The sequence below is a fragment of the Hylobates moloch genome, unplaced genomic scaffold (genome assembly GCF_009828535.3).
Source record: "Hylobates moloch isolate HMO894 unplaced genomic scaffold, HMol_V3 SCAFFOLD_20, whole genome shotgun sequence".
Classification (NCBI taxonomy): Eukaryota; Metazoa; Chordata; class Mammalia; order Primates; family Hylobatidae; genus Hylobates; species Hylobates moloch.
In genome coordinates this window covers 44,516,729-44,539,614 of record NW_026652295.1, presented here as the reverse complement: position 1 = coordinate 44,539,614, position 22,886 = coordinate 44,516,729, and the positions used below count along the sequence as shown (strand labels likewise).

The following is a 22,886-nucleotide window of genomic DNA, read 5'->3' as shown; positions in this document are numbered from 1 at the left end:
CATGTATACACATGTAACAAACCTGCACGTTCTGCACATGTACCCTAGAAGTTAAAGTATAATAAAAACATAAAAAATAAAATAAAACTGTACCTTGTGAAAGTTTGCTATTTGCACCATTAAGGCTTACCAAGATGTGCACAGGAGCACATAATTAGTGCCCTGTCACTGAAACTGACAATACTTGCTCCAGCCATCCGGTGGAGGCACTTGTAAGACTGAGAATAGCAGATTCCTGGGCTGCATCGTGTCTGGCTTTGATCTTGGAAGAAGGTCAGGATTTAGGGAACTCTGGAGGAGAAGTGAGGCTATGCCAAGTAAAAGTAGCTAGTTTGGTGGCCCTAAGAATGTAGCTGTCATGATTAGGGCCCAACAGATAAACAAGTTTGACCAAAACAAAGAAGGAACTGATGCAGGTAGTGATGGAAAAGACTGGTGAGAGATTACGCAGGGTCTTCTGTGCTAGACTAAAAAATTTATACTTGTGAGATCTAGAGAGCCACTAACCAGGAGGATATCTGGGAGTTACTGTTTTTGGAAGATTTTTCTTTTGATCCATGAAAGATGGGAAGTGAAGGATGGGATGTCTGGAGAGGATTAAGATGAGTATGTCAACAATGAAGTTGAAAATTTACAAGCATGCAGGTTGAGAATACCCCCTCCTCTTACCCCACCACCTGGAGGTCTTCTGCTTGTCTTTTAGACCCAGATCAGCTGCCAGTCCACTAGGAAGCCTTTCAGAGTTACTTACCATTTGATGCCATAGTCCTTAGCATACATTGCCACTGTAGTGCTCACCATTTTATATTGTGATATGCTCTGTCTCCACATATCTCCACTGGACTGTGCACTTGTGAAAGGCACAAATACTTTTTATTCTGCCTTGTAGCCTTTATGAATAGCAAGAGACCATGAGAGATGCTCAAGAAACATCTACTGAAGCAACAGAAAGACAGAAAGCCAGTCAGCTAACAGCAATTTGACTGTAATATCAGCCAGTCAAGAATGTAGACACTTGGAACTAGAAAGGGCCTTGATGGTCATCCAACCCAGTTACCCAGTAACCACTGAATCCTGGGCACGTGATGACCCCACCTCATTCCATCCTGGAGAAGCTCTGGCTGTAAAAAGTGTAGAGCTGGAGGGGAACTCAGAAACTACCATATTCAAAAGATAAAAGAAGTGAAGTGATTGGCCCAAGATTGCTCAAACACTAGCAGCAAGGTTGGAAAATAAAAGAGAAACTAATACAACTAACTGCCAAGTCCATCCAGTCCTCGCCACCATCCTACAGAGTGGAGGTATTACCATGTTGAAATTTACGGTAAATGATGTGGAGGCTAAGAGGTATTAAGTGGCTTGTTTGGGGTTGCACAGTTGATAAGTGGCAGAGCCAGGATATGAGGAAATTAATCTCTTTCCACTTGCCAACATGCTGTGTCATCCCTGCATAAGATCACAGGCTTCCTGAGACCCTGGGAAATGCTCCTCTCATTTCCTAAGCAGACCCTTCTCCAGGATCTCTTTTGAAATCCCCCCCCCTCACTTCCATTTTTCTTGCTTTTCAGGAGAGAAGTATGAGCTCCATGCAGGGACTGAGTCCACCCCAAGTGTCGTCGTGCACGTGTGCGACAGTGACATAGAGGAAGAAGAGGACCCAAAGACTTCCCCAAAGCCAAAAATCATCCAAACTCGGCGTCCTGGCCTGCCACCCTCCGTGTCCAACTGAGCTGCCTGCTCCGCCTCGACGATAATAGCCGTCTCCTCTTTATCATGCTTTTTCCCCCTGTTGTTTGTCAAAACAAAATTGCCTTTAAATTCCTGGGTGTTTGGTTGTTTGAGATTCCTTCCTTGTTATCAAGCCTCTCGGACAAAAGGGCTAGGAAAAGGTGATATGTCTCCTGATCATATCATACCCATTAAGTATAACCCATTATTTAGAAGGTTCTAGGGAAAAAAATAGTATTTTCTTATTAAACAATCAGCACAGCCTACATCTTTGTTCTCTCATGTTGATCCAAGCCAGAGACATCAGTGACAAATAGCACCTGTGTTGTTTGTGAGCTGTTTCAGTCCCAGTCCTGACGTGTGTGCGTTGTTCTTTCCTGGCCACTTAAATAGGACCATATGTAAACTTGACTTTGACTGCATGAGATATCCCTATCTGGTCTCACTCAGTCCTCTGCATCCCAACATTCCCAGGACGTGCATGATCACCAGCATTTATTTTCATGATTTGAGGATATCCTATAACTCACAGATTGTCAGCATCCAGCCATGTCCTATCTAGATTAGGAAAATGATCAGAATATTCCAGCTCAACAAGTCTGGTTATATTCACTAATGTGAGTCAATACACCATAGCTCTGTTGAAATTCCTGGAGGCAAAATTGAGCTTGGCCCCAAAGATATTCCTCAATAGATTTCGAACACCACTCCCCTGTAGAACTTTCCCAGCCTCGTTGGGGAGGCTTGTCCAGGGTGATAGAGACCGATTTCAGACAAACCTATTTATTACAAAAGTTTCATGGTGTCTGAATGATTGTTTTCTCTCTTTGTATATTTGTACAAATGTTTCAGCTGTGCTTTTAAAATCTGGATGTTTTTTATTTAGTGATTGTTCAACCGTTAGCTGCTTCAAAACATAATGTGCATTGCTTATGAATGCCTTCATATACTAATACAGATACTCATAATATTACACTCTAGTAAGGATAATGCTGAATTTTGAAAGGACACAAAACATCTAATGCCAATATATACATGATTAGCCAACATCTTTGCTATCAAGACCACTTGTTTTTAAATAAAGATGCAAGTGTCAGTTGTAGATTATTGGGATGAAGCTAAATCTCTAGAATGCAGCAGCAGCTGAGCATGTTAAAATGGGGAAGGATGATAGCTACATGTATGCCGGTCCTACTCACGCAATGCCTGTGTGCTCAAAAAAGTTATTTGTTTTTGTTACGTGTGATTTTTCTATTTCTCTAGCCCAAAGTGCATTACAGAAGATACACCTATAGAACCATTACCTTCTGCTATATGTGCCAGGCCTCATCTACTCCTGTACATTAATGAATTACTTTAGATGCAAATGCAGATTACAATGGAGTGGGGAAGTACTTTCATTACCCAAGCCTCAGAAAAACACACAAGAACAATAACACAGCAAACAGATTGAGGGATTGTTGTGGTTTTTGACTAAGGTGTATGTTAGTTTCATCAGAAACTTAAAACATAGACTGATCACTCAGAAATTAAAGTCCGTTTTACTGTGAATATAGCAATATAGTACTGGACACAGTACAGATGAAACTGAGGAGAGCATTGCTTGTAAAATCCTGAGTTTCCATAAGGAAAATGAAAACTCCTTTTAAAAATAAAATCTGAGGAGTGTACAATAAGCATATGCTTTGACTTTCCTTTGCCGTGGAGGTTTTTGGTTTTTCACTGATGATGAAAGACTACAGACTTAGTAGTGGAGAAATAGTGTCCTCTAGTGGAAGAAATAGTAGGCTCAGCTATTCCGATGCAGAGCACTGCAGCAGCCAGGCTTTCAAAGCTGACTCTTCTCATTTGACTTGACTTTTTAAGCTATCCTGAATTTCCAGAATGCAGGCTCTAAAGAAATCTAGATGAGAGAAATGTTTGAAAATGATTTTTAAATGTTTTTTAAAAGACACATCTGAAATTTTTAACAACTTAGTAAAAGTTGAAATGACCATTCTGTGTAGTCATAAAAGAAACACAATGAAGTGTATGGCCTCTGGAGTTAGTCTTAGTAAAACTTACTGCACTGTGTCAATGTTAACCTGTCTCAGATAAAGTAATTCTTTCACTAGGTTGGATTTGGGGAGGGGGAAAAGAGGTGCTTTTCCTAGGAGAACGATAAGAAATGGAAAGGCTCCTTGAAGTGTTGCAAGGGAACCTCCTAGCACTGTGAAAGTCAGAATCGCCTCAGCATTTCCATGACGCACATTATGCAATCCTCTTTAGCACTATTTTAAGTTTGAAAAGTTTAACAATGAAGGGGAAGGGGAAAATTTCCACCAACTGAATCATTTGTGCACGTGTATAGCTCAAAGAGCTTAGACTTCAAATATATCTGGTGAATGACTCTTTGTCCACGTGGTGTAATTTCTGTGTTGTCGACCTGAGTTGAGTATTCTTGAGGGGTAATTGTGGGGGAGTGCATTTCAACCTAGAGTTTTGCTAAGAAGTCCCCAACATATGGGGTTAACCCATATACCTAGGCTCTTCCTGAAAGTGGGGGAAGCTGGTTGGCAGCCCTCTCTTGGGGGAAGGGGAATTTGAGCAGGGCCTGGAGGGCTGGGTTGGGTTCTGATAAGAGGAACTGGGAGAGCTCCCTGTTTTATTGCCATGTTTCAACATCTTGGTCCTAAAAGCCATTTCAAGCATACTAAAAACCTCTTTTAACGTCTTCCCACTCTATTCTCTTGTTAAAAGCACTGTAAGAGAACTGAGTTGGCAAAAAAATTATTATTCAGGAAAAAAGCACTATCATAATCTAAGTGATTAATACATTAGATTCCATTAAAATGAAGAGCTTCTGTTCATCAGACGGGTATCAGGAGAATGAAAAGGGACAGCATCAGACTGGAAAAGGATATCTGAGACACATGTAGTTGTAAAATAAATTATATCCAAAATGTAAAAAGAAAACCCTACAAATAAGGAAAACAGACAATCCATTTCTTTGATCATCAAAATAATTTCAAAGGCACTTCATACAGGCAATTCACATACACACAGACATACACAAAATACCCAGATGACCCATTAGCATTCAAAAGATGCTCAATTTTATTGCTTATCAGACAAAAGCAAATGATAATCTCAGAGATACTACACAGATCTATCAGAATGACTAAAATTAAGTCTGGGGAAATAAAAAGTTCTGGTAAGGATATGAAGGAAGTGGAACTGTCATGCACCACTGGTGGAGTGTCGACTGGTACTGCCACTTCACAGCACTGTTTGATAATATGTGCTAAAGCTAACATGCCTTTCTGGGAGCAATTCACTCCAGGGCATGCACTAGCAGATACGAGTGCTCACATCTATCAAAATACTTGTACAATAATGTCCCTAGTTGGCCGGGCGTGGCGGCTCACGCTTGTAATCCCAGCACTTTGGGAGGCCGAGGCAGGCGGATCACGAGGTCAGGAGATCGAGACCACGGTGAAACCCCGTCTCTACTAAAAATACAAAAAAATTAGCTGGGCGTGGTGGCGGGCGCCTGTAGTCCCAGCTACTCGGAGAGGCTGAGGCAGGAGAATGGCGTGAACCCGGGAGGCGGAGCTTGCAGTGAGCCGAGATTGCGCCACTGCACTCCAGCCTGGGCGACAGGCGAGACTCCGTCTCAAAAAAAAAAAAATAAAATAATAATAATAATAATAATAATAATAATGTTCCTAGCAAAGTTGTTCATCATAGCCATTAACTGGATACAACCCAAATGTCCTTCAACTATAGAATAAACTGTGCTATCCTCACACAAAGGAATATTACAAAGCAATAAGACACATAAACTAGTAGTACATATAGGAACATGAATAGATCTCAAAATCATATTTTGAGCAAAAAAGAAAAACTAGACATGAAAGAATACATAATGTATGACTCCTTTTAGCAAGCTAAGAAAGTCAAAACTGGCCTTTATAAATAGAAATAATAGTGGCTGTTATGAAAACACTTAGGACTGTAAGGTCCCCCAACACCACCCCCAAATTAAGAAAGTGCTAAGAGCCCAAAGAATGACTCAGACCTAAGTCCAGCGTGAGGAGTAGATGAGTTTATTAGGACTTACATACGGAGCACTCCGGGATGGCTGCAGGATAGCTCTGGAGATCTGCCCCACCTCCCATCCATAAACTGCTTTTAAGCTAATTTTCTGGCTCTTTGCCTACGTGTTTGAACGATGAGACTGTTTTTCTTGGTAAGTCCTCAGAAACTCTCCGGGATGTTTGGCTTCTCAGGGACACCTGCTCCTCAGCTCAGCACCAGGGTCTTGGCTCACTGCCTGGCCCTCAGAGTTCAGGCAACAGACTTACACCCTTCGGTAACCTGTTGGGGGACCTGTCACAGTAGAGTGGCTACCTTTTGGATGGTACTGCCTGAGAGGAACCCTCTCATGTGGAAGCCTTCCGAGGTGCCATCAGTATTCTACATCTCGATCCTAATCTCCATATAGATGTATACACATGTAAAATTCAGTTAAAATGTGTGCCATATACTACAGTAAGTTATACCTCAACTAAAACAAAAGCTGTTCTCCCTGAGGACAGAGAGGAAGGAGCCATTAGTTGTGATGGGGGTTTAGAATGTCCTCATACTAAAAACATAAGTCTCCCATCTCATGTCTGTGAGATATTTCCATATTTTCAAAGCCTTCATTTAAAAATCTGTAAATAAATGTTCCTTTTTAAACGAGAGGGCACAAGACTTAGGCTCTGGGTGAAACATTGTTCATTTAAGTAACAAACTGTGTGCCTGACACTGGGTTTTCAGTGGTGAACAAGGTAGCTTTTGTCCCTGCCATTTCAGGGAGTGGAGTCTAGCGTGGAAAAGAGATAAGAAATAAACGAGCAAATAATGGCTACAAATTCTCATAGGTAAGTACAGTGAAAAAAAACCAAAGTACACTGTGAGAATAGAGAATAAAAGTGGAGGATCGTAGTCAGGGAAGGCCTCTCTAAAGAGATAACATTTAAGCCGACCTGGAGGCACTGGCCACGGAAATGCTGCGAGAAAAGCATTCCAGGCAGCAGGGCTGAAGGCCGTGACTCTGGAAAGGCCTTGTCTTGTCATATTGGAGGAGCCTGAGGGATTTTGTTGGTATGGCTGAGGCACAGGGAGTGAGAGTGAGCACAGTTTAGGATGAGGTTGGAAGGCAGGCAGCAGAGGAAGGCAGGCGCAATAGAACCTATTATTAACAGGCCAGGCTAGAGGGTTTGAGTTCATTTCAAGGGTTTCAAAAAGGGAATTATATGACCCAATTCATCTGGTAAATCCTAACACAAACAAGAAGTTTCCTAACACAAAGCTACAGCCCAAAGTGTCCAGATACTCTGTAGTGTTGGGGCTTGACCGGTCTTGCCCACATTAGGCTTGAAGATAGCTTTTGATAGCCTCATGTTCCTCACTGCAATCTTATCTATTAACACCAGATGAATTCTCAATATCCAACGTCAATACGCAGTGCCTTGTTGTGGTTCTAAAGTTTTTTTTTACTTCCCCTCCCCACGTCATTTAGAAAGCCTCAGTGCAGAAAAGGGGGAACAGAGCAGGTGATAAAGGATGATAAGTCAGTGATTCAGGGAAACATTCATTTAGCTGCTGGTACAGAGTGTCCCTGCCAGAAGCCACCACGCTGAGCGTCATTGAACATTTGGCAGCCTTTCCTCTTAAATTTATGCAATCTCAGAAAGGGAAAATTTCAAGCAAAAAGTTTTCTGTCGAGCTCATTCATCTGCACCTTTCAAAGAAAGTCTGGGGAAATGTTTTTGGAGTTGATTCATGAGCTTTTTATGTCTCTAAAAGGAAGCCATATTTAAGGTTAGTCATATGTATGTGTACGCAAGCACATTTGGTATAGGTTGGAAATAGGAAATCCAAAATAGGCAGAAATGGATGAAACACTTTGTGCTAAAAAATTCATCCACAATACCTCCTTGGTGCTTTTGTGTTATTTTCCATTCTCAACCAATAATTGAGTTAGAAAACTTTTAGGGTTGGACAGGACTATGGGGCCTCCTTGACTAGTTGCCATCATTAGGAAAATCATTACTGTTCCCCAAACAGTCTTTGGATTTGCCAGTAGGGTATTTTATTCTTAAAACAAGATTTATAGTTTCCCTACAAAGCTGCCAAGTTCAACACCTTGATAATCCATCTGATGTGCTGTCGGGGATGTTGTAGTCCCAGTTCCCCAATTCAGAGTCCCAGCTCCCTACTTCAGAGTCCCAGCTCTCCACTTCAGAGTGGAAACACTCATGCCCCTAGATGTTAGGAAGGTTGGTGGGTCATGACTTGCTGCTGAGTGGCCAGGCATTGCACTCAGCTGGAGAGATCCTCCCCACCCAGGGTCTCACTCTCCTCAGGGACAGCCTGCATCCAGTGACTAGTCAAGGAAGGCCTTCCCTTGGGCCACTCCAGCTCCAGAGCTATCCCTGTGGGATAGGCTGAGGCCCGGTATTTCAGTTCAACTCTGCCTTTATCCCCAAGAGGTAAGGACTCTAAAGTCTCCCTAGTAAACCTCCTGCATGTACATCTCCCTCTCAGAGTCTAAGTCCTAGAAAAACTCCAGCTTCCCGGGGAGCTGGTTAGAGATGCAGAATCTCAAGCGCCACCCCTGACCTACTGAAACAGAATCTGCCTTTTAACAAGATCCTCCCTTGATTCCCAGTACTTTAAAGTTTAAGAAGCACTCAAGATCAAGGGCCTAATATATCCCCAGCAGGGCTATGATTGCAGAGCACATACTTTTAACTGCCTCTGTGTATGAAATGCCCATCAAAAAAAAGTGCTCAAAGCATATAATTTTCCTTCCCTCAGCAATTCATTTGACTGGGCTTCCTCCTCTGTTCCTGTCCACAGTCCATTCTTACTCACTGTGCTGGCCTTGCTGTTTTTGATTGAATCTCCAGGTATTGCTGCTATGCTCCAGGTTCTGATAAAGTTCCACCCAGGGTCATTCCAAATATCTCTATTAAAAGTGCTTCTGAATAAGCTACAATGTGATTTCCAGAAAGGCAATTATCCCAGGAGCACACCAGTGTTCTGAGAAGTAGCCACTCCTAGCTTTATTGGGAGTAACAGGATGGTCTCAGACAGGCATTAGTGCTAGAAGCTGCCATGTGGATAATCTTTCCCTGAGAATGAAGGCAATCAGGAGAAAAGAAGAGCTGAAATGCTGAAAGAGAAGAAGAGGGATGGGAAGTGAGTTTAATGTTATTATTTGAGCACCTAGATCAAACTATACCTGATGCTCATATCCCCTGGACTTTTCAGATGCCTGCAGCAACAGATTTTCCTCTTCCTCAAACAAGCTTAAGTGGGGTTTCTTCACTCTCCACTGAGTGGCTGACTGACAAATAAAGAAAACATAATAGATACATATGTGAAGTCCTTTATTTATTTATTTATTTATCTTTTTTTTGAGACAGGGCCTCACTCTGTCACCCAGGGTGGAGTCCAGTGGTGTGATCACAGCTCACTGAAGCCTCAACCTCCTAGGTTCAAGGGATTCTCCCACCTCAACCCCTCCAAGGTAGCTGGTACTACAGGTGTACTACAGGTGTGCACCACCACACAGGGCTAATTTTTTGTATTTTATTTGTAAAGATGGGGTCTCACTATGTTGCCCAGGCTAGACAATTCCTAGGCTCAAGTGATCCTCCTGCCTCAGCCTCTGAAAGTGCTGGGATTACAGGTATGAGCCACCATGCCCGGTCACTGTTTGTTTTAAAAATGCAAATGCACAGGGAGAAAGAGAATAGTTTGGAGAAGAGATAATAGAAGTTTGAGAGCCTTAGTTAATCAGCAACAATCAGTGTGTGTAAATATGGGGGAAGGGCAAAATCTGCTGTCTATGAGTTTCTGTTTAAAATGGTAGATGAAGCACATAATTTATTGCCCATCCAATCCCCAGAAATCTCCTAGAAATTACACAGAAGGTCATCAAAGGAAATATATATAATAGCCCTACAACCCAATAAAGCGTATCAACAGCTATCTAGAAAATCTAAGTCACTTCTGGAATGCAGAAAGAAGTCTAACAGAGAAACTAGAACTGACATAGCCTCAACAGAAAACATGGAGAGATGAAGGATACGGTGGAAATGGGAGCCATTCTTTCCAGCTGCGTCTAAGAGGCAATTCAAGCTTAGAGTCAATAAATATAAAAAGAAGTGGGCAGGAAGTTAAAGATATGCATTAGAAAGAGTTGGAGCCAATTGAGCCCATCATCATCACTATTGCTGGCCCCATTTGCAGAATTGCCCCAAGGCCAAATTCCTAGGACTTGCCTTACCTGGTAAGGACTCATAATGGGATTTGGGGAGCCCATCAGAGCCTCCGTAATCATACCTGACCTCCACTGAACACATGAATGAGAAGAAAAGTTTACTTCCTAGTTATGACAGAGCATATTTCCCAGTATCTTCACTGAAGAAGTGGAGCATGGAAGGTAAGTTTTACAAGATCTTGCATGTCTGAAAATGTCTTTATTGCACCTTCACACTTGAATAATAGTTTGGTTTGTGGAAATTTATTCAGGGTTTTGATGGCATCACTCCATTGTTTTCCAGCTTCTAGAAGGCTTATGTCATTCTAAATTCTGACCCTTTTACGTGAACGATATTTTCTCCTGGAAGCTTTTAGGGCTGCTTTGTCTCAACTGCTCTGAGTTTCATGTATTTGATTCCTTATAAGTCCTTTCAATCTAGAAATTCATATCCTTCCATTGTGGACGTTTTTCTTGAAGAGAGTGTATTAGTTCATTCTCGTGCTGCAAACAAAGACATACCCAACTGGGTAATTTATAAAGGAAACAGGTTTAATGGACTCACCATTCAGCATGGCTGGGAAGGCCTCATAATCATGGTGAAAGCCAAAGGAGAAGCAAAGGCACGTCTTACATGGCGGAAGGCAAAAGAGAACTTGTGCAGGGGAACTCCCATTTATAAAACCATCAGATCTTTTGAGACTTATGCGCTACCATGAGAACAGTATGGGAGAAACCACCCCCATGATTCAATTATCTCCACCTCGCCCTGCCCTTCCCATGTGCTGTTTATTACGACTCAAGATGATATTTAGGTAGGGACACAGGAAATCATACCAAACAGCTTATTTGAAACTTTCCTCCCCTATATCTATCTCACTGTTCCCTCCTATTATTTGAAGGATATCTACTAGTTGGACCTTAAGTCTTCCAAAATTATGCTCAAATTCCTGTTTTCTTTCTCTACAATTTTCTATCTCTTTGACTTTTTGGCTCTATTTTTCTGGGAAATATCTGCAACATTATCTTTCAACACTTTTATTTATTTTTCTTTCTGTTGACATTATTTAATTTCTGAAAGGATTTTTTTTTTATTCCTGAATGTTTCTTTTCTATTACCTCCTGCTTTTTCTTTTTTTCTTTCTTTCTTTTTTTGAGACAGGGTCTCACTCTTTCACCCAGCCTGGAGTCCAGTGGCATGATCATGACTTACTGCAACCTCAACCTTCCCAGGGTCAGGTTATACTTCTGTCTCAGCCTCCCAAGTACCTGGGACTACAAGCATACGCCAACATCGTTGGCTAATTTTTTTATTTTTTGCAGAGATGGGATTTGTCCATGTTGTCCAGGCTGGTCTCGAACTCCTATGTTCAAGTGATCTTCCCGTCTTGGCCTCCCAGAATGCTGGGATTACAGGCATGAGCCACTGTGCCCCGCACCACCTGCTCTTGTTTTATGAATACAATATCTTCTTTTATCACTCTGAAGATAATATTTTTGTTCATTTTTGTTCTTATTTCCTTCACATTCTTTTTTCCTATTTCCTTTTTTCTTTCTTTCTCATTCTTTCTCTTTCTCAGCTCTCTCTCTCTTCCTGTTTGAACAGTGGTTCTTAATAGGAAGAGATTTTAGTCCTGAGGGCAATGTCTGGAGATGTATTTGGTTGTCTGTCACAACTGGGAATTTGCACTACTGGGATCCAGTAGGTAGAGGCCAAGGATGCTGCTAAATATCTTACAATGCACAGCACAAGGATTATCCAGCCCCAAATATTAGTAGCGTTGAGATTAGTAAAACCTTGTTTGGAGGCTTTTCTCAAATGTTTTATTGTCCTTGATCCCTTGCTTATATTTTAGGGAAACACTGAAAAGTGTGATTGGATTGATTGTGTGATTATGAGTGGAGCTTGTTGACTGAATTTCACGGTGGGTTGATCTGGATATGCAGTTTCACTGTGGGACTTCTAACTCTATGTTATAGCTTTTCTCTTTGGCTAATCAGTTTATTCAGAGAAGAGTCATTCAATCTCCTGCCTGGAGAGTTTAAGTCTAGTGGCCAATATTCTAGGAGCTTACAGAAAAGGGAGCCACCCAGTATGTAGAGGGTCTTCAGTACAGTCTCATATCCACCTCAGCTGTAGCTGGCATCCCTGGTACCCAATTCTTCCTAGTTTGGTCTCTCCAGGGAATCTGGCCTCTAGTCATCTTCTCAGGTGGAAACGGGATGGGAGAGTGATCTAGGATTCTAGTTGCCTTTTATTCTATATGTCCAACAATCTATATTTAGTCCTACCTTCACCCCACTTTCAGTTACCTGGCACCTAAAATTACTGAACTTCTTTCCCTTGCATCATCCCCCTGGGTTGCCTCCTGAGGAGGCTGATGCAAAGAAACCTGCTTAGATTTCAGCTGTCTCTAATCTGTGAAGTAAGCAACAAACTTTCTTCAGCGTTCTAGCTTCCAAATGTTGTTGCTACTCTTCCTGTCCTTGTGGGCTTACAACATTCTTCCTTTTTCTAACAAGGTTTTGAAGAGAGTAAAAATAAACTATGAGTTTAATTGACAATGTGCAGCCAGAAATCTGAATGATTTTCTTTCATCGTCATTTTCTTCACTAGAAATATCATTGATTATCCCCCAGACTGCCTGAGGACTCAGAGTCCTCTTGAAAGAAACATTCTACTTCATACTCATTCATACCCTCTCATCCCAATGTATGAAAATTGAATTCATACAATTCCTGAAAAGAGACTTGCAGTTCTTCTCTCAATAGGATGTGTCACAATAAGAAATGTGTCAGAGAAGAGACAAGCAAATGTAGCCACAGATGAGATAAGCAAATGTAGATGTTAAATCTCTATCAGTTTCCCATAAATGGTAACAGTGCTGGGAGAAAGTTTTCTAACAGCCTATACTTTTCTCAAGGCCTTACAGGTGACATCCTTTAGAACAGTAATCTACCCTGGCCTACCCTGGAAATATATTATCTATGTTGTTGTTCTGTTACAACTCATAATCCCTAAATAGCTCTCATTCAGGCCCTTGGCTAGACCACTGCTATCTACTGGTAGTGCCAAGGCAACATGTTGAAAGATAACACTGAGGAAAAGAAACCAGAGAAAAGTTAGCATCTAGCTCTGTTCACTTAAGGAATATCAACTAATATTTCTATTAAATATTTTGTTCCCCATGCTCTCCTTTAAATGAGTTTTTCCTTAGTTAAACCTCAAGACCATCTTATAAAGTTGATTCTTATTAGTATTCCTTCATTTTTAAGATGAGGAAGCCTAGATGAGCAAAAGTTAAACAAATAGCTTAAAGCTTCAAGGTCAGGTAATCTGAGTCCAGAGCCTACAGTTTTCAACACTGCACTGCACCCCACATTTGGACGAGAAGAAGAAAGGGTAGAGTGGCCATAGCTACAGCCAGCCTGTACATTGTCATCGTGCCTCAGGGTTTATAAAATGCTGTCACACATGTTTGTAGTATTTGAACTCATTTAACACCACAGGAAGCCAGCTAATGCCAAGAGTGAAGTACCCTATACCAGAGAGCTTGGCAGAAATAAAACAAAGAGTGAAATCTCCGGGAGGGTAAAAGGAGTGCTTGGGCATTGCTGTTCACTCCTGTCCTTGTATGAGCCTTAGCCCTGCTGTGTCTGTTACCAGCACAGCGATTTCCACCATAGCACACAGTCTCAGTCCCGGTTTGTGTGGAATATTGTTTCTGTTCCTGGAACAGTGGGCAGATCTTGCCAGGAGTGATGTGTTCAGGTAAGTTGAGCCATGCTTTGTTTCTGAAATTGTATAGTGGAGGGTAGAATTGGGATCCTTGATTCATAGATCCACAGGCAGAAAGAGACATGAGAAAGACTAGGGCTCAGTGTCCTATGCTCAGACAGGGCTGTATCAGATCTATTCAGGCCCAAAGGTAGCTAACCTTCCAGTCGTAAATACTGGAGGAAAATCTTAACAAAATAACTGAGGTATACAAATGCAGATGTGTAAAATGTGGGTCACTTTTTTTTTTTTTTTTGAAACACAGTCTCACTGTGTTACCCAGGCTGGAGTGCAGTGGCACGATCATGGCTCACTGCAGCCTCGACCTCTTGGGCTCAGGTGATCCTCCCACCTCACCCTCCCAAATAGCTGGGACCACAAGTGCATGCCACTGTGCCTGGATAATTTTTTTATTTTTTATACAGAGGGTTTCACCATATTTCCCAGGCTGGTCTTGAACTCCTGGGCTCAAGCGATGTGCCTACCTCAGCCTCCCATAGTGCTAGGATCAAGATTAAGGAGTGATTAGGCAAGTCCAGGCAGCTAGCCAGCCTTGGGTTCTGCAGGTCTGGCTGTGATTTTATGCCATTGGTTCTGGTGGTCGTCTTCTCCAGGTTAAATATCAATAGGGACAATTCTGGGTCCTATGGCTGTCTAAAGACAGCAGCGAAGATTCAAGGAATCTCTGGTGGTTGTCAGCCCAATTCAGGAAGATCAGGTCGAGGGGATTCTAAGAACATGGAAACCCCCCTTCCCCTTCTCTGCTTCTGGGGACAGATTGCCTGTCATTACCCACTGGGCCTTTCCTTCCCTGCCCTTTTCTCCTCTCTCTTTCCTGTACCCTTGAAGATAAAAGTTTGAGCCTGCTCCTGTTTGTATATGGGAGCTTGGCCAAAGATGGGAGCCAATAACCAAATGCCCACTTCATATTATCTCAGGTGCCTCATAGTGGAGTTTTACAGGACTCTGTTTTAGTTTTAAGCTTACCTGAGCTACTTCTATCAATTCTTAAACAACTCTGCCATAAAGAAATATTTGCCTTTTACCTAGCAGGTATCCATTCTGTTTTGCTTAGGACTGTATCCTCTTATTAGTTCTCAGGGAAGGGAAGTATGATCTTTCTAGTGATTCTTTTATACATAATTGTGTGGCTACATAACTGCTTCCTGTGTTGACCACATTCCCCAGCAAGCACATGGCAAATGCTTTGAGAATAAGGATGGTGTCTTACCCTGCTTAGCTTCACCCACAGCACCTGACCGTATGATGAATATCTACTAGGTGCTCAGTAAATCTTTGATAGAAGAAATGGTTGAATAAATCAGATGATTTATTAAATAAATAATCTAAGTCAGATTGTTTATCTTTATACATTGTTTTATGGCAACACTTTTATTTTTCCTTACACAATGGTGTGTTGCTGGGGCCTAATGTCCTCACATAATAGTAGAAAACAAAAATGTGTTGTATCTTATTTAAAGAATTGAGAATTCCGTACAAAAAAAAAAGAAAAAACTTACATAAATCAAAAGGATGAATACATTTACAGGTATAAATGCAAACCGCTTCCAACTCAAAGCAAGTAACAGCCCACTGTGTTCCGGCAGGAAAACATGAGCTAATAAAGGAAACTGGGTCCTATGGTTTGGACTTTTCCAACCCTGACAGACTGGTAGGACAGAAACAACTGGTTCAGGAGCCCTTGCTAGCCTCAGGAGAAATCCCAGAACACGCAGCCCTGGCACATTAATACCCTGCACAAATCAGAGACTGCTGGCTACGCAGACTCACCAAGCCACAGACTTGTCTTCCACAAGCACATTCTTACCTCAGCCACGAAGTGACCAAGCCACGTGTACTAAGGGGTGAAATCAAAGATATGTACAGGGTATTAAACAAATACCAAGGGCAACAGTTATCTGGAATACAAGGTCAAAATCAGCAACAAGTTCTATGCTCCAGTGCTGATATCAGATAGAAGCTTCAAGGACAATTTCTTTTCAAAGGCTTATTCCAGTATCGTGAGGCTAGCATGAGGTGTATGCATTCGCCAGGGGCAAATTTATACTTCTAAATTAACCCATGCAGCAAATGCTATGCATCTGCTCGCAGTCCATTTAGAAGCATTTGTGGTGGACGATGGAGGGGCCCGACTCGTCATACTCCTGCTTGCTAATCCACATCTGCTGGAACGTGGACAGTGAGGCCAGGATGGAGCCACCGATCCACACGAAGTACTTGCACTCTGGGGGCACGATATCTTGACCTTCATGGTGCTGGGTGCCAGGGTGGTGATCTCCTTCTGCATCCTATCGGTGATGCCAGGGTACATGGTGGTGCCACCAGACAGCACTGTGTTGGCGTACAGGTCTTTGGGGATGTCCATGTCACACTTCATGATGGAGCTGAAGGCACTTTCATGGATGCCACAGGATTCCATGCCCAGGAAGGAAGGCTGGAACAGTGCTTTGGACACCAGAACCGCTCATTGCTGATAGTGATGACCTGGCTGTCAGGCAGCTCGTAGCTCTTCTCCAGGGAGGAGGAGGATGCAGCAGTGGCCATCTCCTGCTCAAAGTCCAGGGCGACATAGCAAAGCTTCTCCTTGATGTCGCACATGAGTTTCCGCTTGGCCGTGGTGGTGAAGCTATAGTCGCGCTAGGTAGGGATCTTCATGAGGTAGTCAGTAGGGTCCTGGCCAGCCAGGTCCAGATTCAAGACGGTGTGAGGGAGGGTGTGTCCCTTGTAGATGGGCACCGTGTGGGTGACCCCATCTCCAGAGTCCATGACAATGCCAGTGGTGCAACCAGAGATGTAGAGGGGCAGCACAGCCTGAATGGCCACGTACATGGCCGGGGTGTTGAAGGTCTTAAACATGATCTGAGTCATCTTCTCCCTGTTGGCCCTGGGGTTTAGCAGGGCCTCGGTCAGCAGCACCAGCTGCTCCTCCAGGGCCACGCGCAGCTCCTTGTAGAAAACGTGGTGCCAGATCTTCTCCATGTCATCCCAGTTTGTGACCATGCCGTGCTTGATGGGGTACTTCAGGGTCAGGATGCTGCACTTGCTCTGGGCCTCGTCGCCCATGTAGGAGTCCTTCTGGCCCATGCCCACCATCACGCCCTGGTGCCAGGGGTGCCCAACGATGGAAGGGAACATGGCTCAGAGGGCATTGTCCCAGCAAAGCTGCTTTTCACGTGCGGGAGCCATTGTCAATGATGAGCGCGGGGATCTCTTCTTCCATTGCCACTGGCGGAGGAGCACGGAGCAGTGGGAGGACATGGTGCATGGGCTAGCGGCGACGACTGAGCATCTTTATAGGTCTTATCATAAAACTGAAAAATATTTTATACAATACTACATAAAAACTTTCTACCTCTTATGGGAAAAAAAATGCCTTGTTACCTGATCTGTTCTCAGAGATTTCCTCAGTCTCAGAGCATCAGAGAGAAGACACCATCGTTCATTCATTCAACAAACATTTATTGAGGGCCTACTATGTGCCTGTGCCAGGCACTGTAATAGGCCTTGGAAAGATAAGACAGCTCAATGAAAAACACAGCCCAAGTCCCTGCCCTTACTGAGCTTACATTTTATAGGCATTTAGTGGTTAGAAAGTACTACAGACTGAATTGTATCCACCTCCAACCCCAAATTTATATGTTGAAGCCATAACCCCCAATGGGACTATATGTGGAGACAGGGCCTTTTGGTAGGTAATTAATGCTAAATGGAGTCATAAAGGTGGGGCCTTAACCCAGTAGAACTGGTGTCCTTATAAGAAGAGGAAGAGGCTGGGTGTGGTGTCTCACATCTGTAATCCCAGCACTTTGGGAGGCTGAGGTAGACAGATCACGAGGTCAGGAGATCAAGACCATCCTGGCTAACACGGTGAAACCCTGTCTCTACTAAAGATACAAAAAATTAACCACGCACGGTCGTGGGCGCCTGTAGTCCCAGCTACTAGGGAGGCAGAGGCAGGAGAATGGTGTGAACCCAGGAGGCTGAGGTTGTAGTGAGCCGAGATCACGCCACTGCACTCCAGCATGGGCGACAGAGTGAGACTCCTTCTCAAAAAAAAAAAAAAAAAAAAAAAAAGAAGAAGAAGAAGAAAAGAGATGCCAGAGACTGCTCTCTTTCCACATACACAGAGAGATAAGGCCATGTGAGGAAACAGCTAGGAGGCAGCCTCTGGCAAGCCAGGAAGACAGGCCTCACTGGAGCCTCACCCTGAAGGCACCTTGATCTTGGACTTCTCACCTCCAGAACTGCAAGAAAGTAAATTTTTGTCTTGCATAATACCTAGACTGTGGTATTTTATTATGAAAGCCTGAGTAGATTAATGTAAAAAGTGTCAATGGCTACTGTAAGATAGAAGAGGAGAAAGGAAAGAAAGGAAATTGCTCACACAACAGGAACACTGAATGATTGTAATCACTATTTTGAATTTTTTAAAAGTTATTTTACAAGATCCCTTATTCTTTATGGATTCCAGTAGAGGAAAATCTACAACTTTCCATGATACTCCCCTTGATTCCCTGGCTTCCTACAGCCTTTTGCTGCACGGTTATGTCTAATGTTTATTTGCCTCCCGAGGCTCATATACCACTCCCATAGGATGTCTTGGCCTCATTCAGACACCAGCTGTTGCTGCTCAGAGGCTGCTCTAAATGTAACTGCATTCCTCTCAGGGTTTTCTCTTTTCTCCAGTGAATCAAATGCTTTGATTCTCAGTTCTGGTTTTAATTGACCCACCAAGTAATTTATTTCCAAATATAAGCGATCTCCCTTCTGTATTTCAGAACTGTAAAAGATAGTCTGCTCTCCTTTGACTCTTGAATTAGGTAAGCATATACCACAGCTAATGGCCACATGGGCCTATCCCCTGATCCCTCAACTAAACTCTGGGTGTTTGTATGTGTTATCTATTGGCATTTAATAAATTACCATAGTGTAATGGTTTCAACAACACACATTTATTATCTCCACATCTGTGGGTCAGGAATCCAGCTGAGCTGCATCCTCTGCTTCAGGGTCTTTCACAAGGATACAATCATATTGGTGACCAGGGCTAGGGTCTCATCTGAAAGCTTGGCTGGGGAAGGATCTACTTTCAAGCTCACTCAGGTTGTTGGCAGAACTCTGTTCCTCAAAGGCTGCTGGACTGAGGGTCTCAGCTCCTTGCTAGCTGTTGGCCAACAGCTACCCTAAGATCCTTGCAACATGAACCTCTTCTTGTTACACAGGGCTCTTGAACACGGCTATTTCCTTCACCAAAGCATGAAAGCCAAGAAGACAAATAGAGAAAATCTGCTAATGAGACAGAGGTTACATGCTTGTTACATAATTATGGAAATGATAGCTTATCACCTTTATTGTTATCCTATTAATCAGAAGCAAGTCACAGGCCCAGATCACTCAAGGGAGAGTAGGTTCATACACAAGGAGACAGGCATAATCGGGGATATTGGGAGGCAGGCATAATCGGGGCTGTCTCAGAAACTTCCTCCCACAGTATTGGTGAGCAGAAAAGAAGCCACTTGTATCCATTACTCATCCCTACATCTCTTCTGCTTACTTTCTTATTTCTTAAGAAAAGGAAGTTTTAGGAAGGTGATACTGGTTTGGTTGTGATCATCAATCTCTTAGACATCATAGGTCAATTCTATGAAATTTCTCCTGCACTCCAGACACCTCTTAACATGAGCCACTTGGATGACCAATAGGTACCCTCTACTAAACCCACCTGACATGGGACGTACATAATGTCTGCCAAAAACCACCCTTCCTTTCTCAGGGAATGAGCCATACTATCGGAATTTCTCAAGCCAGAAACTAAGTTACCCTGACTCCTTCCTCTCCATCACTCTGCCTTTATGGAGTAAAATATTAAGCCGTTATTTCAAAAAAAGTAAAAATTATGTGGAAGGGAATCTACGAATAAGGGTAGCTATTTGGTCATGATGGAGATATGGTAACACAACAAGGGAATTTCCATGTGATTTGGGTAAATTAATTGGCATTTCTAAGATATAGTTTTCTCAACTAAGAATGGAGGGATAATAATAGTAGGCATAAATCAAGGAATTGTTGTGAGGATCGGAGGAAATTATATCTGTGAAACGCTTGTATATCTTGTATCCCACAAGCCCTCAATATATGTCAGCTACTACATCAGCTGTTAGAGAACCACATTATGGCTGTCATCGTTTGCTCACTAACTCAATAGTGTCTTCTCTCTTCCATCATCCACTTTAGAGACTAAGAAGCTAATTACTCATTTTCCCAGTCTGTCTTGTAGCTGGGGCTTCCCAGGGAACACAGAGTTCTCGAAAAGCTTTTGTTTTTCTGATGAGAACATATTTCTTCCTTGAACAAAGATTCAGTGTCTGCTGTGTCAGCAACCATCTGTGTCCATGAGGTAGCAGGCATTTAGTTGAACATGAGTACACTAAGGATGGTGGAGTGGAATCTCTGAGGATTCTGTCAAACAGCAGAACCAATGCCAGCATTCAGTTACCTGAAGGCTCCTTGTTACCTAAGAACATGAAACCTCTCCACGTTTAAGCTACTGTTGATCAGGAATTCTGTTATTTGCAGCTGAAAGCACTCCTAACAGATATATTTGTCACTAGCCTAAAAGTCAAATATCTGAAATTTTAGGTCCATAAATTTTGGCCAAGATCATAACCTTTGTCAACTCAAGGTTTGAAATCCTATCTCTTTCCACACTGGATAATTTTTTATATAGTGTAAATTCAGAAAAATTTTGTGGCCTCTCTAATGTTCTCTGTTTGTTCTTCTTGCTAATTTACTATGTTTACCTAAAAACTGTATCCCTAAGAGTGAAAGCAGCCCCAGATATTCAAGGCTCCAATATTATGTCAAAGAAGTAGTAAGAAGAGGAAAAATATCAATACTAAAAAGAGAAAGAACTTCAGAAAGAGACAACAAACAAAAGAGGAAGGAGAGAAATATAGAAATATAACCATATATAACATCAGCCCTTGGTGTCCAAAGTTTTATTTTGTATTTTTATTTTTAGAGATGGGGTCTCATGCTGTTGCCCAAGCTGGAGTGGAGTGGCGTGATCATAGCTTACTGCAGTGTTAAATTCCTGGGCTCAAATGATTCTCCAACCTCCTAAGTAGCTGAAATTATAGACACAAGCCATTGCACTAACTAGTTTTTTGTTTGTTTTTAATACAGATGGGGTCTCACTATGTTGCTCAGGCTGATTTCAAACTCCTGATTTCAAAGCCTTCCGTCTCAGTCTCCTAAAGTACTGGGATTATAGGTGTGAGCCACTGTGCCCAGGCTAAAGTTCTTACAGTATTGATCTTAGACGTTGCCCTCAAGCATGCATTTATTATGTGACTTTCTCCTATATTCTGTCTCTTCCTAAGAATTCTCAAGAGGGATATTTCAGGATCATAAAAGACATATATATATATATAGACATCAGATAGGCAATATACAAAGTAGATGAGCGTCTATCCAATGTAAGCTAAGGGCCCAGTGAAAACTTACCTTCTGCAAAATATCTGGTCTATACTCCTGCCTGTAAGTGCCAATACCTGGCTGAAAATGTTATCTTGAGACTTACTAATGTGCAGATGATACAGCAATGGACTGACTCTAGAACTGCAATGGCCACTAGCCACTTGTAGCTGTTAGACACTTGAAATGTAACCAGTGCTATATATTGAAGTTAAGGGCCCAGTATGTCAAATACATTAAATGAACAAGTCAGCAGAGCTTTAATAAACAATCAAATTAACAGCCCAGTAGGAGAATTACAATCCCATAAGTAGTAGATTTAAATCCTCACTGGTCCCAAGTTGTGGGTCAGCAAAAGCATTTGCCTGTGAATTTTGGGGGCAACAAAGAGCCATTACATTGCTTGATGGTCTCTGTGTGGGTTCCTTTCAAATTTATTCCTATTTGAGAGTAGCAAAAAGAGGCATTTTCCACATAACAAGATTTTGTGTTTTAGAACACTCTGTAAGCCAAAGTCAAAACCTTCCACATTTTTTCAATTAATAAAGAAAAAAAGAGAGACATATACTTGAGTGTAGAACTACCAGTCAAATTTGAAAGATGTTTAACTCAAACAAATGCTCTAAGTATAGGGATCTCCTAGCAGGGCTTCTCCCTCTCTTTGTAGCAGAAACTGGGCTATTCCAGAGCCTTCAGGTCTTCAGCCAGCTTAGTTAGTATAAAAGGGAGGCAAATATTCACACAAGCACTAAACTCTGAATGCAAAACAAAAGAGTTCCCTTCTCCCCCAAATCAGCTGGTGAAGAGCCAACAGGAAGATCCTCTAGATGATTATCTTTGTGTGAATTAGAAATTTGGAATTTCAGGGAAGCCATCCATAAAGGAGCAGAAAGCTGAGAATACACCTCCTTTACATGGGGACAGCATCGCAGAAGATGGAACCAAGAGTCAGAAGATAGAATGCCGTGGTGGTTAAACATTGCTAAGGAATCTCTACCTCAAGAAAAAAGTGTTCCTTTGCCTGTGTGCTTCCTTGTGTTCTTACCCAAGTTGGGTAAGAACTTATCCCAGGGAAAAGTGTCCTGTTTCCTTGGCAGTGCCTCTATCTGTGTCCTCACAGAAGAACACTGATTCACTTGGTAGAAAAGACAATGTGATACCCTGATGCTGGTGAAACTGTTCACTGTAAGAGTGCAGTTAACTTTTAAATTCAGTAGGTTCCAATGCTTGACTTTGGCATTTGGCCAGAATGATATGTTCCAGTTCCATCTCCCTCCTACTACCTGTGAATTGGTCACTTTATTTGCTATCACGGAAGACACAATTGGTTGCTTTTCCCAAAACTATTACACCATATTTTTTCCTTGCTTGCAGAGTAGTTAGAGGCTAAAATTGCCAGATACTTATTTCCTAAGCACCTGTGAAGTCTATAGTGGATTTCTGGAAAAGATTTTCTCTCTGTAAATGGAAACACTGGCAAAGAGATGCCCCATTTCATTCCATTTTAGTTTACAATAGCTGATATAACAAACTACCACCAACTTGGCAGCTTAAACCAACAAATGTTTATTTGTTGGATACTGA

General features: G+C 42.3%; 1 protein-coding gene, 1 long non-coding RNA gene and 1 pseudogene across 8 annotated transcripts in view; 1 reads left to right on the top strand and 2 right to left on the bottom strand.

The window, feature by feature from the left end:
• Positions 1-4,117, top strand: part of RCAN2 (regulator of calcineurin 2) — a 290,327-nt gene extending 286,210 nt beyond the window's left edge. For all 6 annotated transcript variants that reach the window (XM_032141129.2, XM_032141127.2, XM_032141130.2 and 3 more), the window contains one exon: positions 1,569-4,117. In XM_032141129.2, coding sequence (XP_031997020.1) covers positions 1,569-1,729 — 161 coding nt within the window. In that variant the 3' untranslated portion in view covers positions 1,730-4,117. The remainder of the gene's footprint in view (positions 1-1,568) is intronic.
• The window catches only part of LOC116460195 (uncharacterized), a 101,508-nt gene that overhangs the window by 42,102 nt on the left and 36,520 nt on the right, over positions 1-22,886 (bottom strand). The gene's annotated exons all lie outside the window — the stretch shown is intronic.
• Positions 15,834-17,124, bottom strand: LOC116460192 (actin, clone 302-like; annotated as a pseudogene).